The sequence below is a fragment of the Panulirus ornatus genome, chromosome 10, assembly GCF_036320965.1.
Source record: "Panulirus ornatus isolate Po-2019 chromosome 10, ASM3632096v1, whole genome shotgun sequence".
Classification (NCBI taxonomy): domain Eukaryota; kingdom Metazoa; phylum Arthropoda; class Malacostraca; order Decapoda; family Palinuridae; genus Panulirus; species Panulirus ornatus.
The window spans coordinates 59,136,717-59,157,161 of NC_092233.1; the positions used below are offsets into that span (position 1 = coordinate 59,136,717).

At 39.4% G+C, this 20,445-nt stretch overlaps 1 protein-coding gene across 5 annotated transcripts in view; it reads right to left on the reverse strand.

Annotated features, from left to right (window-relative positions):
* Positions 1–20,395, reverse strand: part of LOC139750980 (uncharacterized) — a 96,349-nt gene extending 75,954 nt beyond the window's left edge. For 4 of the 5 annotated variants that reach the window (XM_071665987.1, XM_071665983.1, XM_071665984.1 and 1 more), the window contains exons 1-6: positions 20,240–20,395; positions 12,284–12,366; positions 8,251–8,350; positions 5,311–5,376; positions 4,330–4,519; positions 53–252 (exon numbers count right to left, since the gene is read on the reverse strand). In XM_071665987.1, the coding sequence (XP_071522088.1) occupies positions 53–252; positions 4,330–4,519; positions 5,311–5,376; positions 8,251–8,350; positions 12,284–12,366; positions 20,240–20,288 (688 nt within the window). In that variant the 5' untranslated portion in view covers positions 20,289–20,395. Of the gene's footprint in view, positions 1–52; positions 253–4,329; positions 4,520–5,310; positions 5,377–8,250; positions 8,351–12,283; positions 12,367–19,866; positions 19,890–20,239 lie in introns of those variants that run through there. The other variant, XM_071665985.1, reaches the window with a different exon arrangement.
* Between the last annotated feature and the right edge of the window lie 50 nt (positions 20,396–20,445).

Consider the following 20,445-nt stretch of genomic DNA (forward strand, 5'->3'; position numbering starts at 1 on the left):
ACAATAAAAATATGTAAAAAGCTTAAGTGCACAACAGTATATATTATCTTACTTGCTGTAGTAATAACCTCATCATCTTCTTGACTCCCCACTTTACTTAAAGTTTTTCGTCTATCCTCGTGTTTAGATGTAGCCCCAAGTCCAATTTTTTTCCCTACAGCAGTTGCAACAAAAGCTGAATTAGGATCCAAACCCTGCACTTCATCTTCGTCATCATCATCCTCTTCATCATCTGATCCAGAATCATCATCTCTGAAAGAGAATAATAAAAACATCACATCATTATCAGAGTTATCATTCATATATATTGGGGATCCTTAAGCTGGACTGAAAACAAGGTACAGGTTCACCACCAAATTTCCGGCAACTGATGGTTCGGCACCTCCTTTAGTCCAGACAAATTACATGAGGGAACTTGAAATTACTGTGGCCACCAGACTAGTTTACTGGACAGCCACAGATGGCGTTGTGCAGGGTGCACTTATTTACATTCTTTACACTGCCCTTGTTGGTGGTGATACAGCAATTCTGTGAGATTCTTGGCTTATTTTGCAGAAATTTAACCATAGCTATGCTTCTAAAGACATATGAGAGTGTCGGTCGTGGTGTCAGACTAAACACCAGTCCATATCGATCCAAGATAAAGTAGAACTGTTGAGAAAAATGGACCATGGTATTTCAGTGCGTAAGCTATGTGACATCTACAGTATTGGTTCATCAATTGTTTATGATATAAAGAAGCAAAGGGAGAAAATGTTGAAATTCTATGCAGATAGCGATTCCAAGAAGCAAATGACGATTAGAAAAACTATGAAAGATGGTAAGAGTACAGAGCACAATTGAGCAATGATGGAATGGTTTCGACAGCGTCAGAGTGATGGAGTGGACTTGTCAGGTAGCATGATAAAGGACCAGGTTAAGGTGTTCCATAAAGAACTTAAATTACAACATGAGCATGACTATAGCAAAGGATAGATTCAAAGATTCAAGAAGCGTCATGGAATTTCCATGAATAAAGTTTGCGGAGAAAAGCGGTCTGCAAACCACAAAGGAGCTGCTGAGTATGTGGACAAATCTGCAAAACTCGTAACTAACAAGCACCTCAGTCCTGAGCAGGTGTATAATGTATTTCATTTATTTATTTAACTCATTTTATTTTATCCCTGGGGATAGGGGAGAAAGAATACTTCCCACGTATTCCCTGCGTGTCGTAGAAGGCGACTAAAAGGGGAGGGAGCGGGTGGCTGGAAATCCTCCCCTTTCTTGTTTTTTTTTTAATTTTCCAAAGAAGGAACAGAGAAGGGGGTCAGGTGAGGATATTCCCTCTAAGGCCCAGTTCTCTGTTCTTAACGCACCTCGCTATCGCGGGAAATGGCAAATAGTATGAAAAAAAAAAAAAAAAAAATTTAACTCACATTTAATATTTGCTTAATCTAAATTTCTAGCAGTCCATGGTATACTTTGGAAACATGGGAGATGCACAATTAGTGGGTTAGAGGTGTGTTGATGAATTATCATTACATGACCACAGCTGGTCCGGCAAAATGATTAATCAGGCAAGGCTTTGGAACCAAGAGTGCAGGAAAATCAGTGGTGTACCTGTACTAAACAATGTGGAAACTATATGATGTAAGAACATAGGGGAGCTATTCCAAAAGAGTCTGAGAACAGCTAGTTCATGTTAGTGCTGATATCTTGTCAGGAGGATCTGTGGATACCCATGTTGCCACAGAGAAATTGTTCTGGTTCAGTCCTTTCTTTACTGCTGACATGGTGTATGTGGTGGTGGTGCTTCCCTTACCTTTCCCCCCCCTCATTATGTTCTAAGTTAATGAGAGATTACTGTCCGGTGATGAGCATGGTGGCTGATTTGAGTGAGAAACTGCAGAAGTTGGTGACTGAGTTTGGAAAAGTGTGTGAAAGGAGGAAGTTGTGAGTAAATATGAGTAAGAGCAAGGTTATTAGGTTCAGTTGGGTTGAGGACAAGTTAATTGGGACATAAGTTTAAATGAAGAAAAATTGGAGGAAATGAAGTGTTTCAGTTATCTGGAAGTGGACTTAGCAGCGAATGGAACCATGGAAGCAGAAGTGAGTCACAGAGTGGGGGAGGGGGCGAAGCTTCTGGGAGCAATGAAGAATATCTGGAAGGGGAGAACCTTATCTCAGAGAACAAAAATGGGTATGTTTGAAGAAATAGTAATCACAACAAAGTTATACGATTGCGAGGCATGGGCAATACAAAGGGTTGTTCAGAGGAGGGTGGATGTGTTGGAAAGGAAATGTGTAAGGACAATACGTGGCATGAGGTGGTTTGATCGATTAAGAAATGAAAGGGAAAAAGAGATGTATGGAAATAAAATGAGTGTAGCTGAGAGAGCAGAAGAGGGTGTGTTGAAATGGTTTGGACATAGGGAAAGAACAAGTGAGGAAAGATTAACAAAGAGGATATATGTGTCAGAGGTGGAGGGAACAAGGAAAAGCAGGAGACCAAATTGGAGGTGGAAGGATGGAGTGAAAAAGACTTTGAGCAATCGGGGCCTGAACATGCAGAAGGGTGAGAGGCGTGCAAGGAGAGTAAATTGGAACAATGTGGTATACCAGGGTCGATGTGCTGTCACCGGACTGAACCAGGGCATGTGAAACGTCTGGGGTAAACCATAGAAAGGTCTGCGAGGCCTGGATGTAGACAGAAAGCTGTGATTTTGGTGCATTACACATGACAGCTAAAGACTGAGTGTGAACAAATGTGGTCTCTTTTGTCTGTTTTCCTAGTGCTACCTCGCTGAAGCAGGGGGTAGCAATGCTGTTTCCTGAGGGGCAGGGTAGTGCCAGGAATGGATGAAGGCAAGCACAAATATGTCCATGTGTATATATGCATATGTCTGTGTATGTGTATATGTGCATATGTTGATATGTATATGTGCATGTCCATATGGGTGTTTATGTTTATATATGTGTATATGAGTTGATGGACCATTCTTTGTCTGTTTCCTGGTGCTACCTCGCTGACACAGGAGACAGTGATTAGGTGTAATAAAATGAAAAAATATATACATGTAAACCCATTTGAAAATGTGGAAGGGTACATACTTGACTAGGAGTTAAATCATTGTTCTATCCTATAAAATAAAGTTCAATGCATCCTTGAGGATTCACCCTCTTTAACCACCATTAAACATAAGGGATTGGTAGACAATTGTTTACAAGGCTTAATGATCATAATGTAACCTACCCAAACCTACCATTACCACATGAACTTTCTTGCCCTAATATACTTTTAAGGGTAGAGCTGTTCCATGCACTAATCACTTACTTGAAGTGTCCTTTCTTTCAGTCCTTGACATTTTCTGGCAATACCAACACCACAGTCCTATATAGCACTAATATCGGACTATCTTAAGCTTGTCATTAGCATTAAAAATAGTGTTAAGCTTGGCATTAGTATCCAAATCCAAGTTCTTTAAAATAACTTTAGTTAACTGTATTTCCCAATGATGACATCATCATGGAAATGGAAGCTTGAACTGGTATTGCAAAAAGAGCTGCAATAACTTTCTTTGGCTTAGTTTACTTAGTGCATGGTTCCTGACCAAGTTTCTGGCTATATAACAGGATCCTACCAGTGTTTAAGTATGCAACAACAAAGAGGAGTATACTGTTATTGGTGAAACATCCTATGAATAACTGGTGGTCCAAACTATGTAAACAAAACCAGTAAATGGTAACTCAAATACTGAAGAGTACTACTGAAGAGAAATTATGATATCATAGAACAGAATTGCTATCTTCCAACTTTCTGTGTGCAGTACAGATGACTATTTACATCCTCTGGTCTAACAGTGATACATATATGAAAGTAGCCTGTGAGAAAAGTATTGAAGGATAAAGACATACGAGATAACTATAAGGATGATGAGCAATACTGTTTATGAAGACCTTTGGTTTTGGAATTCAAACATCTCAACAAGCCTATCAAGCTCATGGAATAAGAGTTGCCAAATACTTTGTCTCTTGTTATCTTACTTCCACATTTCTGCTCAGCCTCCCTCTGACCTAAGTGAGCACCCACACTCCAGGTAACATATTCTTCCTCTCCATTCTCCAAATATGTTTTGTTAATGCAATAAAAAGTTAATTTCAAGGAACTTTCACAAGTAAGTGTTACAAATATTGGTCTCTCTTGGCTCTCACACATATAATCACTAAATGAGACTAAAGGCATCCAGATGAGATTTAGTAAATACAATTCTAACTGAAGCATAAGAAATGGACATTTTACATGAAGAGTTACAACTTTCACAAAAACAGGTTCATACAATAAATACTTACCTCCTATTACTACTATTATTTGGATTTTGATTAAATATCTGATTTTCTAACTTTTCTAATTTTTTCTTTTCTTTCCTTCTCTTCTTTTTTGCTCTTCTTTTTTCTGCTTTTCTCTTCTCTTTTTCAGCATCAGTAAGGTCTAGGTTAGTTTTTGTAAGGTGGTTTCGTGCATCCCCATTGCGACATAAAACTGTTGAAACAAAATCTTTTAATTCACGTAAACTTTAATCTTAAGGAGTCAATGATAAAACTACAAATCTACAAAGAACTTTATCTAACCGTACATATCAATTCATTTACTTTCTTTTCATAAAACAACCAGGGATAGAATAATAAAGATAACTAAAAAGCTTTATTGAACTGCTCTCTTCCATGATGGCAATTATCTACATATCAATAAGCACTTACACAGCCTATGTCCAACCAAACATTAAATAAAAGAGAAGCAAAAAGCTATGAGCTTGTTGACTTGCAAAAATTTCAATACTATGGTAAGTGAAATTCCTGATATTTTCACTATAGATTCACAGCACTTGCAAAAAATCTGTTTATCTTAATCAGTCTGCAAACTTGTTCAGTAAACTACAAGCCCCTAATTCTGATATTGTTGGAGTCATGGAAACTAAGCTTACCAGAAAAGTTCTCACCTGTTCTACCACTCATGAAGCCACACTGTTCCTGCCCAATCCAAACTTTTGAGCATCAATACTCTCTGTCACCACACTCCCATACAACTTACCAGCTACACTCAAACACTTATATCTCTACAGTCTTAGCATTCACTTGCCTTAATACGATGACACTTTACATGCATCCTGCCAATTGTCAGGCACCTCAACATGAGCCAATAATAAATAACCAGTCAGCAACACACTTACCCTCTTTCTTAAAATATTCACCTGAAATGCTGCCATTTCAAATTTCACTTATGTAGACATCAATATATTTGTGAAATCTTTTAAAACTAACAATTCAACTCACCTCTATAGTCATCATCGGAGCTAACATCATCGGAATCATCATCATCTTCGTATGTCACTGAGTGACCTAGAAAAATATGATTTACTGTTAAAACTAAGGAAGTCACATATCAATGCATGCATATACACACTCAGCTCCAAGTTACAAACTTAGTCCTTCCAATACCTAAGTCCAGGACAGGTGATGCTATCTCAAATGGCTCTTTTTGTTTTGTTTTGTTTTTTAAGTTGCAGGCTCCAATCACAGATATAAGCCCACAACAAGGCCAGGCCTTAACTGAAATATAGAGAGGTTAATGAAAGGGAAAAAGAAGAGACTGGGGAAAGCATTTACAAGTTTTGGAAGAAGTGAAAAACCTGTCTTTTAAAATAAGCCAGGTCATAGTTTTAGGGAAAGACATGAGAGGGGACAGAGTTCTAAAGCTTTGAGGTGTAGTGAAAGAAATAATATCAAAACAGCCTACTCATGAGTTGCCAAAGGTCACACAGTAATCATGTGATGCAGCACCCTGCCAAGTATTGTGTGATGTAGGTAGTAGTGGGGGCATAGAGGAAGCTAGCTCTCAGAAGCAAAATCCAAAGTAATACCAATAGAAGGGAAAAAGAGAGACAACATTTAAGCCATTGGGCAAGTGAATCAAGTAATCAAGTTAATCTGGGAGAGTTTACGAGTCAGACTGCTTTTGAATCAAATCTTTCAAGTAAGGATGCAGGGCTAGAGCCACCCCAGGTACGTGAGCACTACTCCATACCAGGACGGATCAATCCTTTGTATAAAAGGAGCAACTATTCAGAAGAAACGAAATTTCAACATCTAAACAGGACTCAGAGTTTCTCTGAGGCATACTTAGCTATTTCCATGATGTGGGGTGTCCAATATAGAGTGATTTTACAGTAATACCATGTATGCTCACTGAATCAAGAGGTAAAAGAAATATCAAAGGAAAGAGGAAAGTCGAGAGAAATCTTTGATTGAGAGATGGGTAGAAACAGTCTTGGAGGCATTGAATGAGAACACAAGCAACCACAATATCTATTCTCTTAAAGGCTAGTGATTACAAAAATGCACTAGTATGTTGGTGTCAGGGTGTCATCCACAAATTCCCTAACAATCTTATATGTGCATGTATGTACGAATATAATTAACTAATACACTGTATGGAGATGGAGTTTTCCATTTGTGGGGCCCCATCTCTAGAACATTTTCCTCTACCAACGAACTTCCTTGAATTCCTGTATGCTCTCTGCATTTAATATGTTGTCATTCATTTTGTTCCTTTCATGTATCACTCTTGTACTTTAAAAGTACTTTTTCGCATCTTTCTTAAGTTTCTTCCTTAACTTCACGTTATATCATATGGTTGCTCTATCCTTACATCTTTCTAACAACTGTTCACTGTCTATATCACCAATCTGTTTTAAAGACTTACAAGGCAGGGGTCACATCACCCCTCACTCTTTTCTCTTCCTAATTCTGGTACCATGTATGTTGCTCAACTCTAGACCTTCCCAACGGGATCTCTGTTCTTATTTTTGTGCAATACACAAACTTGAGAAGCATATTCTAGTTTTGGCCTTATTTATAATGTGAAAATGCTGAACATCTCTAATCCATGAACTTGAGTGCAATTCTAAATTTGCTAGCAGACAACTGGTCTCCTTAATTAATTCTCCTACTTTGGAACTCTGATGAAAGGTAAGGGACAATGTCAACTACCTAGTCCTTATCACCTACAAACTCAGGTAGCTTATTTCCCACTTGGAGGATAATCATATTAAGGCCTCCTTTCTCTATGACCCACCCCCATTACTTTACATCTACTTGGGTTAATTTTCATCAACCATGTATCAGACCAACTCTGGATTCTATCAAGGTGCCCTTGTAAGCTGATGCAATCCTCTACACTCTTCACTTCCCTTATGACACTTGTATCATCTGCAAACATATTCAGATAGAACTCCATACCTTCTGGCAAGCCATTCTCATATATCAAAATGGATAATGGTCCAAGAACAAAACCCTGCAGCACTCACTTGTGCCCTCAATCCATTTCAAGAGGCTTCTGTGATACAAATCCTTTGTTCCTTTCAACTTAATTACAGAATGCCCCTAAAAGCTATCCCTTCTTGACTGCTCTGAGCTAAGGATACATATAATGACAGACATTAACTTGACAGGTTTCCTTCATTGTTCCCTGTAAGCATATGGAGTAAGCATGACTATGCCCTGGAAGATCTCCCCTGAACCATCAACAGTATGGATGGCTGGCACAACCACATGCAAGCCAATGTAAGTTCCTGTCTTACAAAAATACAACGGTTCCTTAAAGTGCTCATGAGAATGAAGGCACTCATCACTGCCATCATGAATCAAATGATTTCCTGAGACTCGGCACCAAAGGAGATATGGTATCAAGAATCAACTGCCATAATAGCAAACAGCTGAATATTTTGAAGACAATAATTTGTTTGACCCTGAGAGGAACAACTCATCTCATAGCTTATGGTACATTACATGTGCTTTTGTTGTATAACTTTGCATTGTTCACTTTTTAATAATAGGCAAAATTCAATATGAAATCTGTGCTATTTATCTCTACTTAAAGTTTTACACTGTTCCATCTTCTATAAAAATCCAAAATCCTGAGTTATTTTTACTATTTCAGTCAGTTACATAGGTTCCCATATTGTGGGCATCTGGGTTACAGAAGTTATTCTATTCAGTGTGTGCTACATATAACCCAGATCAGCAACACATTTACTGAACTCCTTAGACTTTTTTATGTTTAGTATGACTCTGTCTACTGCCATAACCCGTGTATGTATCATCAAAAAAAGTTAATCTGGAGCAATTAAGTCCTAAATAAGCTCAAAATAGTGTGAACAATGTTAATTGTCAATTCCACTGAAGTTAAATATAGGACTCACAAATGTCACTCACTTTTAGCATGAGATGGTCTATTATTTTGTTTATTCTGCTGTATTTTGTTTTGGGAAGGCGGCAGTAGTTGGCTATATGCAGCAATGACCTGTTCCAATTTCTGTAAATAATAACATGATCACTAATTAAAATCAATATGCATACCCAACAGATGTGTATCAAATTCATTAACAAAATGTAAAATCTACATTCAAACACATACACCTATATTGTTTAATCTTCATATACAAGAACATGTTATGTATTAGGGAAAAATAACAAATAATATGCATCAAGGCTTAACATTAGTAATGGCAACAACTAAATAAAGTACCTTTCCTAACTTAACCTTAATTAGTATAATAATACTTCCAGTTATAAGTTTTGTCTTCATATTGTTTGCCGTTTCCTACCTTGGTAAGGTAATGCAAGGAGCAGTCAAAGGCCTCATTTGCTGACATCCACTCTTATATGTCATATATAAAGCACTTCAAACTGAGCATTAAATCTACAGTCAAACCCCACAGATCACTGTGTGGTTTTCCTGACTATTTGCACATCCTGGTTCAACCCAATGACATCATGTCACTCCCTCCATACAACATATCAAACTCATTCATTTTATCCTATGCATGCCTTTCATCCACCTGAATATTCAGGCAATGATACCTCTAAGTATTTCTTACTACATCATCCCATCTCCTCAGTCTTCCCCTACCCCTTGCTTACTTCACTACTGACATGCAGATCTGCTTTGCCAGTCTCTGGTCATCATCTCCATATCTATGAACCGTTTCAATATATCCTGGTTAGTTTTTTATACAAGACTGTGCCACGCCTCACTTTTTCACTGTCATCTTTTACATGATCATCTTGCCTCGCACCACATATTGTCCTCAGACATTTCATCTGCATTATGTGCACTATTTTCCGTTCTTTTGCATTCAGATCACAAAACTCATATCAACACTAAACCGTTGGGACTGCTATTGCCTCAATTTTTTTTTTTTTTATTATACTTTGTCGCTGTCTCCCGCGTTTGTGAGGTAGCGCAAGGAAACAGACGAAAGAAATGGCCCAACCCCCCCCCATACACATGTATATACATACGTCCACACACGCAAATATACATACCTACACAGCTTTCCATGGTTTACCCCAGACGCTTCACATGCCCTGCTTCAATCCACTGACAGCACGTCAACCCCGGTATACCACATCGCTCCAATTCACTCTATTCCTTGCCCTCCTTTCACCCTCCTGCATGTTCAGGCCCCGATCACACAAAATCTTTTTCACTCCATCTTTCCATCTCCAATTTGGTCTCCCTCTTCTCCTTGTTCCCTCCACCTCCGACACATATATCCTCTTGGTCAATCTTTCCTCACTCATCCTCTCCATGTGCCCAAACCACTTCAAAACACCCTCTTCTGCTCTCTCAACCACGCTCTTTTTATTTCCACACATCTCTCTTACCCTTACGTTACTCACTCGATCAAAGCACCTCACACCACACATTGTCCTCAAACATCTCATTTCCAGCACATCCATCCTCCTGCGCACAACTCTATCCATAGCCCACGCCTCGCAAACATACAACATTGTTGGAACCACTATTCCTTCAAACATACCCATTTTTGCTTTCCGAGATAATGTTCTCGACTTCCACACATTCTTCAAGGCCCCCAGGATTTTCGCCCCCTCCCCCACCCTATGATCCACTTCCGCTTCCATGGTTCCATCCGCTGCCAGATCCACTCCCAGATATCTAAAACACTTCACTTCCTCCAGTTTTTCTCCATTCAAACTCACCTCCCAATTGACTTGACCCTGAACCCTACTGTACCTAATAACCTTGCTCTTATTCACATTTACTCTAACTTTCTTCTTCCACACACTTTTCCAAACTCAGTCACCAGCTTCTGCAGTTTCTCACATGAATCAGCCACCAGCGCTGTATCATCAGCGAACAACAACTGACTCACTTCCCAAGCTCTCTCATCCCCAACAGACTTCATACTTGCCCCTCTTTCCAAAACTCTTGCATTTACCTCCCTAACAACCCCATCCATAAACAAATTAAACAACCATGGAGACATCACACACCCCTGCCGCAAACCTACATTCACTGAGAACCAATCACTTTCCTCTCTTCCTACACGTACACATGCCTTACATCCTCGATAAAAACTTTTCACTGCTTCTAACAACTTTCCTCCCACACCATATATTCTTAATACCTCAAACATACATATATTTGCCCAAACAGGCAATGAACTTTTCTCCCTCTTCATCCACACATTCCTTAATACACCTCCTCCCACTATATGACTCACTTTAGCCTCATGATTCCAATCAATGATATGTTCGTTCCATGGACATGTGGGCACTGCACTGTCATCCTGCTGTAAAACAATAAATATATAGACAGAATACTACGAAAATTTTTTTACTTTTATTCTTGAAGTATTTCATTTTGTCCATTCCCTTTGAGCAGAAAGCTGGCGACTATATTAGAAGTATACTACTTTTCTAATACTTGTCATTTCCTGTGTTAATGAGGAAGCACCAGGAACGATGAAGAAACGTCACACTTGCTCACATATATTCTCTAGCTGCCATGTGCAGTGCACTGAAACCACAGCCCCCTATCAACAACCAGATGCCCAAAGACCTTTCCATGTTTCCCCCTGGCCACTTCATATGCTCTGGTTGTCTGCTGAGAGCATATCAATCCCTGCATACCACATCATTCCAAACCACAATATTCTGTGCATGCCTTTCACCTTCTAGCATGTTTAGACCCAAATTACTCAAAACATTTTTCGTTACACCTTTCCATCTCCAATCTGGTTTCCCCTTCTCCTTATCCCCTCCACTTCTGATATATATATCCTCTTTGTCAACCTCTTCAGCTTTCTCAACCACACTCTTTCATTAACACATTTCTCTCAAACCCTTTTTATTACTTATTCACTCAAACCATCAAACCCTTTTTACTACTTATTCAATCAAACCATCTCATACCACATGCTGTCCTTAACAATTCATTTTCTACATATACACCCTCCTCAGCACATCCTTATCTACAGCCCATACCTCTCATCCATACAACTATGTTGGAACTAATATACCCTCAAACATACCATTTTTGCCCTCCCATAAAATGACACATTCTTCAATGCTCCCAGAACCTTCATCCCCTCAACCAAATTATGACTTACTTCTGCTTCCATGCTTCCATCTGATGCCATGACCACTCACAGGTATCCAAAACAATTCATTTCCTTCAAATTTTCTCCATTCAAACTAACATCCCCGCCTAACCTGTCCATCTACCCTACTAAACTTAATAACCTTGCTTTTATTCACAATTACTCTCAACTTCCTCCTTTCACCACGAATCTGCCATCAGCATACAACAATCGAGTAACTTCCCAGGCCACCCTCATTCCCTGCAGACTACATATGTGTCTCTCTCTATAAGACTTTTGCATTTCCATATTTTTTCAACCCATCCATAAACAAATCAAATAGCCATGATGACATCACAACTCTCACTTGGGGCCACTCCCTCACCTCTCTTCCTACTCATACACATGCGTTACACCCTTAATAAAAACTTATCACTGCTTATAGCGGTTTTTCTCCTACACCATATATTCTTAAGACCTTCCACAAGGTATCTCTATCAACCCCATCATATATTTTCTCCAGGCCCATAAATGCCTCATACAGATCTTTCAGTTTCTCTAAGTATTTTTCACACACATTCTCTTAAGCAAACACCTGATCCACGCATCCTCTATCATTTCTCAAATCACTTTGTTCCTCATCAGTAATTTTCAATATATTTTGTGATGTTTTGCAAAGCATTAACAGTCTATTAACTGAAACATAAAGTTTAAGATTTTATGAATGTTCTGAACTATACATGATAGAATTATTCACATGACAAGTGGAAGAAAATATAAATATTCAAACCTATACATTAATGCCTGTCTTTTACAAATTTTGGGCATCTCTATAAACACATGAAAATGTGTTTGCTTACCTTTTTATCGTCAGGAGATTTGCTAGCCGAGAGTTTACTACTCATTGCCTTGTACCTCTCATTAATGGCATCCTTGTCTACACCTGAAAGTTAAAAAATTTAATGGAATCTAACTGGAAATATTAGACCTGTCACTGCTAGACTGCAGTATCAATCATATGATTCATATCACAAATCATATTCAAAACAAATTAAAAGGACAGCAGATTGAGAAGCTTGATTATTGCATTCTGAATTAGTATCTTTTCTCTCTGCATGAAGAGTCTAGCACTCTGCATCTGCTTCTTTCTGCACATTTTCATTAACTAACTGACCACTGATTTATTGTATGTGGAATGGACCAACTCTGAAGGTTAGCTGTGAGTGTGCTGTGTTTGGTCTAGGGCTTTCAAAAAAATCCTGTGGCCAGTAAGTAGGCTAGTAAAAAGTCAGAAAACAATTAGTGGCATCTCAAACAATATTCCATTTCTTTGCCCATATTTTCGATATCTTGGCAGATCAGTATTCATCATGCTTGTTTGCTACTTCCCAAGTTAGTAAGGTAGCACTAAAGAACTGATGAAGAAAGGCTGCATTTGCTCATACCCATTCCCTAACCATCAAGTGCAATGTCCCATATCCATAACCTGGCCCTAAAGGCTTTTCCATGATTTCCTCTAGCAGCATCACATGCTTTGGTTCAGTCCACTGACAGTCACCACCTGTATACTACATCATTCCAACTCACTCTGTTCGGTGCATGCTCTTATCCCTCGGGCATGTTCAGGCCCTAACCACTCAAAATATTCTTCAATCCATCCTTCTTCCTCCAGTCTGGTCTCCCCTTCTCCTCTTTCTCTCCTTTTCTGACACACATATCCTCTTTGACAACGTCTCACCCATTCTCTCCATATGTCCAAACCATTTCAACACACTCTCTTAAGCTCTATCAACAACACTCTTCTTATTACCACCCTTTCTCTTACCCTTTTATTACTTACATGACCAAACCACCTCAAACAACATTTTTGTCCCTCCGCACATCCTACCTATAGCCCATACCTTACATTGATACAACAACGTTAGGAATACTATACCTTCAAACATCCCTATTTTTGCCCTCCCAAATAATGACCTCTCTTTCTACAACTTCAGCAATGCTTCCCTCACCCACCCTATGACTCACTTCTACTCCCATGGTTCAAAATCTCTGCTATGTCCTCTCTCAGGTATCTGAAACACTTCACTTCCTCTAAAATTTTCTCCATTTAAACTAACATCCCAACTAACCAGTCTCTCTGCCCTGCTAAAAGTAATAACTTTGCTTGTATTCACATTCACTCTCAATTTCCTTCTTACACACACATTCCCAAACTCAGACACCAACTTCAGCAGTTACTTATTCAAGCCGGCCACCACTGCCATGTCATCAGCAAACGACAACTGACTCCTTTCCCAGACCCTCTCACCCCCTACAGATTGCATACTCACCCCTTTCTCCAAGATCCTTGCATTTACCTCTCTAACTGGCCCTTCCACAAACAAATTAAACCGCGATGGTGAAATAATACACCCCTGCCAGTCTAACTTTCACATGGTGCAACTTACTCTCCTCTCTTCCTACTCGTACACATGCCTTACACTCTGGATAGAAATTTCTCACTGTTTTTAGTAGCTTTCTTCCAATACCACATAATTATATGACCTTCCACAAGGAATTTCTATCTACCCATCATTTGCCTTCTCCAGATTCATAAATGCCACATATAAATCCTTGTGTTTCTTTAAGTACTTCTCACACACATTCATAATTTCCCTTATCTCTTGTTTTTTCCATTCATAATTCTCTCTACACTTCAATTAAGGCCTGGCCTCGATGTGGACTTTTGTCCATGAGTGAAGCCTCCAAAGGATATTTTATTTTTGTTATACTTTGTCGCTGTTTCCCGCGTTAGCGAGGTAGCACAAGGAAACAGATGAAAGAATGGCCTAACCCACCCACATACACATGTATATACATACAAGTCCAGACACGCGCATATACATACGTATACATTTCAATAGGGGATAGGGGAGAAAGAATACTTCCCACGTATTCCCTGCGTGTCGTAGAAGGCGACTAAAAGGGGAGGGAGCGGGGGGCTGGAAATCCTCCCCTCTCGTTTTTTTTAATTTTCCAAAAGAAGGAACAGAGAATTGGGCCAGGTGAGGGTATTCCCTCAAAGGCCCAGTCCTCTGTTCTTAACGCTACCTCGCTAATGCGGGAAATGGCGAATAGTTTGAAAGAAAAGAAATATATATATATATATATATATATATATATATATATATATATATATATATATATATATATATATATATATTTGAAGGAATAGTGGTTCCAACAATGTTGTATGGTTGCGAGGCGTGGGCTATGGATAGAGTGGTGCGCAGGAGGATGGATGTGCTGGAAATGAGATGTTTGAGGACAATGTGTTGTGTGAGGTGGTTTGATCGAGTAAGTAACGTAAGGGTAAGAGAGATGTGTGGAAATAAAAAGAGCGTGGTTGAGAGAGCAGAAGAGGGTGTTTTGAAATGGTTTGGGCACATGGAGAGAATGAGTGAGGAAAGATTGACCAAGAGGATATATGTGTTGGAGGTGGAGGGAACAAGGAGAAGAGGGAGACCAAATTGGAGGTGGAAAGATGAAGTGAAAAAGATTTTGTGTGATCGGGGCCTGAACATGCAGGAGGGTGAAAGGAGGGCAAGGAATAGAGTGAATTGGAGCGATGTGGTATACCGGGGTTGACGTGCTGTCAGTGGATTGAATCAGGGCATGTGAAGCATCTGGGGTAAACCATGGAAAGCTGTGTAGGTATGTATATTTGCGTGTGTGGACGTAGGTATATACATGTGTATGGGGGTGGGTTGGGCCATTTCTTTCGTCTGTTTCCTTGCGCTACCTCGCAAACGCGGGAGACAGCGACAAAGCAAAAAAAAAAAAAAAAAAAAAATATATACATACAGACATATACATATATATACATGTACATAATTCATACTTGCTGCCCATATTCATTCCCAATGCCACCCCGCCACACATGAAATGACAACTCCATCCCCCCCGCACACACACGAGGTTGAGCTAGGAAAAGACAACAAAGGCCACATTCGTTCACATTCAGCCTTTAGCTGTCATGTATAATGCATAAAAACCACAGCTCCCTCTCCACACCCAGGCCCCGCAAAACTTTCCATGGTTTACCCCAGACACTTCACATGCCCTGGTTCAATCCACTGATAGCACGTCAACCCCGGTATACCACAACGTTACAATTCACTCTATTCCTTGCAAGCCTTTCACACTCCTGCATGTTCAGGCCCCAATCACTCAAAATCTTTTTCACTCCATCCTTCCACCTCCAATTTGGTCTCCCACTTCTCATTCCCTCTACCTCTGACACATATATCCTCTCTGTCAATCTTTCCTCATTCATTCTCTCCTTGTGACCAAACCATTTCAATACACTCTCTTCTGCTCTCTCAACCACACTCTTTTTATTACCACACATCTCTCTTACCCTTTCATTACTTACTCAATCAAACCACCTCACACCACATATTGTCCTAAAACATCTCATTTCCAACACATCCACCCTCCTCCGCACAACTCTATCTGTAGCCCACGCCTTGCAACCATATAACATTGTTGGAACCACTATTCCTTCAGACATACCCATTTTTGCTTTCCGAGATAATGTTCTCGCCTGCCACACATTTTTCAACACTTCCAGAATTTTCGCCCCCTCTCCCATCCTGTGACTCAGTTCTGCTTCCATGGTTGCATCTGCTGCCAAATCCACTCACAGATATCTAAAACACTTCACTTCCTCCAGTTTTTCTCCATTCAAACTTACCTCCTAATTGACTTGTCCCTCAACCCTACTGTACCAAATAACCTTGCACACATTCCACCAATCCTCAGGCACTTAACCATGATCTATACATATATTGAATATCCTTACCAACCAATCAACAACACAGTCACCCCCTCTCTTAATAAATTCAACTTTAACACCATCCAAACCCGCCACCTTGCCAGTTTTCGTCTTCTGCAAAGCTTTCACTACCTCTTCTCTGCTTACTAAATCAGTCTGTTATTACTTCTTACCTTGCCCCCTCCAATGATGTTCCCATTTGTTATTTTGTCTAACAATTATACATCATACTTGATTGCCATTTCCTCATTTGCTATGAGGTAGTCCCAGGAACAGATTAAGAAAAGTCATCCACTTACATACATTCACTTGCTGTCATGTGTAATGTACCAAAACCACAGCTCCCTATCTGCAACTAGGCCCTACAGACCTTTCCATGGTACATCAATCCCTGTATACTACATTGATCCAAATCACTCTACCCAGCGCACATCTTTCATCCTTATGCATTTTCAGGCCCTGATCACTCAAAATCTAGTCAACTCCATCCTTTCATCTTCAATTTGGTCTTCCCCATTCCCTCCACTTATGACACATACATCCTCTTTGTCAACTTTCCCTCAATCATTCTCTCCATACGTCCAAACTATTTCAGCACACCTTCTTCTGCTCTCTATCACACTTTTTTCATTAGCACACATTTCTCTTACCCTTTCATTACTTAATCAATCAAACCACCTCACACCACATGTTGTCCTCAAACACTTCATTTCTAACACATCCACCTCCTCCACACATGCCTCGCAACCATATAATATTGTCTGGACTACTATTCCTTAAAACATACCCATTTTTACCCTTCCAGATACTGGTTTCTCTTTCCACACATTCTTCATCATTCCCAGAATCTTGCCCCCCTCCCCTACTTTTTGACTCACTTCTACTTCCATAGTTCCAAATATGCAAAACACTTCACTTCCTCTAATTTTTCACCATTCAAACTCACACCCAAACTAGCCTGTCCCTTAACCCTGCTAAACCTAATAACTTTGCTATTATTCACATTCCCTCTCAACTTTCTCCTTCATGCACTCTTCCAAACTCAATCACCAACATATATACAACCCCAGTCCTCCCATTAGGGGGAATCATTATGCATGTATATGTGATTTCACTATTATGAAAGGAACCTACTTCCTTTAATGCAGTCAAAATTCATTACTATATGGGTTAGTGGGTTAGAAAGTGCACCAAAACTTCACTGAGGGTTGGTGGAAGGAGTAACCAAGGGTTCAGGGTGGAACACACCAAGTTTCCACCAGCAGGTCAGTCTTACAGTTATCACAATTGTATATGGATCTATGCTACAAGTGAGATTTGGTGATACCTACTATAATTTTCCTGTAACCCACTGTGTTTAAATTTAGTAATATGGCATCCAAACAGCCAACAACATCCCCTCCTCTCCAGAATCAGCAGTTAAACACAAGAAAACTTCTCAGACCTTAAACAAAGCTAGAAATCTTATAGCATGCTGATGCCGGTAAGGCAACATCAGCACTTGGGCATGTTTACAACCAGGGTGAATCTACAATCTAAAACATAAAAAAGAATACACAGAAAATTGGATGCGTAGTGGTCAATGCTATTACACTGTCTGCTAAGGTAACCTTAAGGGTTAGAAATCCACTCATGGAGCGAAAAAAATGTTCTTGTTATACACAGAATATGAGATAAGGAAAAGGAGCCTTAGTAACCTACAGCTCTGGTCTAAAGCTCTGAAGAGTCATGATTGTTTATGTAAAGAAGACAACGCAGCTGAGCCAAAGCCATTTCTAGCAAGTAAAGGATGGCTATACAAGTTCACTCGACATCAGAAACTACAGAACCTGAAGGTAACAGATGAATCCACTAGTTCTGCATCCATCCCATTTTTTCTGTTTATGAAATTTCTCGAAGATGTTTCCACAAAACATAATCCCTCATAAAGTAAGGGGTGGGTATATACATACATGTGTGTTTATAATGATGTAAATATATAATTTTTTCATTCTTGTTTACCAGAAAGAGACAAAGAAATGGCCCCATTCACCATGACTCACTTCACAAACCTCCCCAGCCCAAACATCCCACATCCTCCACCCTATTATCAAATACCCAACAATCCCTCAAAGTGCAGAGTACTGGACTGGGGAGAAGCAGTATGGTTTTGGAAATGGTGGAGGAGGAGTGTATTGTGAAAGATATGTTTGGAAAAAACTGTATTGTGTATGTGGCATTTACGGATCTGGAGTAGGCATATGACAGGATTAAAAGAGGTGCCTTGTGGAGGGTGTTCCATATTCCACACGAAGTTTCTTAGGTTTGCACTTGACCACAACACTCTTTCTAGGCTTATACAACACCATTTCATAGCCATCACACATTGACTAGGATTGTACAGTACTAGTTCATAACCAGCACACAATAACTAGGCTTGTACAATAAACTACATAAAACACTAAAGTATGTATTGTCTATATATTCTCCAACACCATACAACTTGCAATGTTTATATGTAAAAATGTTCTTATCATTCCTAACATGGGATTTGCTTTGTTAATTTTTTCTGAGATATCACAGTCCAAAGTGAATGCGTTGTCTATTACCATTCCCATGACCATTAGTGAGTCTGAGCTTTCCATCAATTTAAGATCCTGTTTCAGTAAATACTGAAAAGAATCTATAAAGACATCTATCTTCTCAGCATACACCCTCTAACTTAAAATTCAATATTCAAGGTAGATCAATCAAACCCATGACTTAGTATTGTGCAAATGGAACCTTATGTCAGCATACATACAATGCAGAGCAGCATCCCTAACAGCAGATGAATTTCATAGTATATTTCTACTTTTGTGTCTGGTTACAAGATGAGGTTTTCATTGATTCTGTTGATCATTTTATATGCTTTATAAACTTCTGCAATAATCAACCCAAAATTTTCCCTCACTGTCACTTTTTCAATGATATTTAGTAAAGTCTTGTGCTTAAGTTCATCCTCCCTGTTACTGTATTTTCTTGATACTAAACTGGCATCACAGAACAAGCTCATGCAATATTCAAATGTAATTATGATGCAGAGCGAAACTATACAGAAACCAGTACATGAAGTAGATGCTTAAGGGGAGGTTGAGCAAATATATTAATGAACACTTTGCCTGTCAACTGTCTGCTGACCATGATTGGCAGTTTGTGAAATGCTCAATCATGGGTGTGTCTAGTATATCCCAACTACAACACTGATAATTATGATAAATCTTAACATCGTAGGTGAATAAGTAAGGTTTTCATAGGGTCTGTTCCTATATTCTTTAAACAACTGCTTCCCCATTTTCAGTTCTTAATCCATACATTTTCCCTGGCATTCATAACCCTCACAACCATCAGCCAACTTAACCTAGAAAATAAAGAATGCTCCAAATCATGCCTGAGAGCTTTTCTTTTTTAAACCTCTAATCAACAAACTGCCTTTCCACATTGTTCAATATTCAAAGAAAGATTTGATGCGTCACTGTACTAATATGTATCTTTAATCATCAATTATCAGCTCCAGTTTATCACTGAACCACACCATTACAGACATTACATATCTGCAATGACAATTAAGAGTTTGTCTACGTCCACAGGCCCCATAGTTCCACTAACCTCGCTAGTTTTAACAGTGTTCAGATATATGTCAACTACATATTCTATTTTCTTTCCTAGAGCTCGAAACTGTTAAATTATGGGCCTGGGCTGGCCTGGGTAATGTTGGGTGAAGGCTGGGCCAGCCAGGGGCCGCCGCCTCTACAACTGTCAAATTGGTATTAGCTGCTTTTAACACATTTCTCGCATCACAGGCAGATCTTGTAGAAATTTAACACAAATAACGTAAATATAGACACACATGACCCCGTATGTCATTTACGCATTACGGAAAATTATTTCTTAGAATATTATAACTTAGGACTGGAACTAGGCAATATTTGGAGCAGCAGCAAGAGGTCAAGCGGCTATAGGAAGACACTGAACAACCCACCTAACGGGAGTCCGAGGATCCTAAACGCTTCTTTGTCCGATATTCCCATGATGCTGGCATAAAAGTTACAGTCCTAATAATTACAAATATAAAGTTCTACTACTTGATCCGCGAGACCATCGTCACAGGTTCATGACATGATCCACTCCTCCTGGAGGACACACTACCCGAGGATCGTAAGCTTTGCGATCCTATTATCTGAAGCT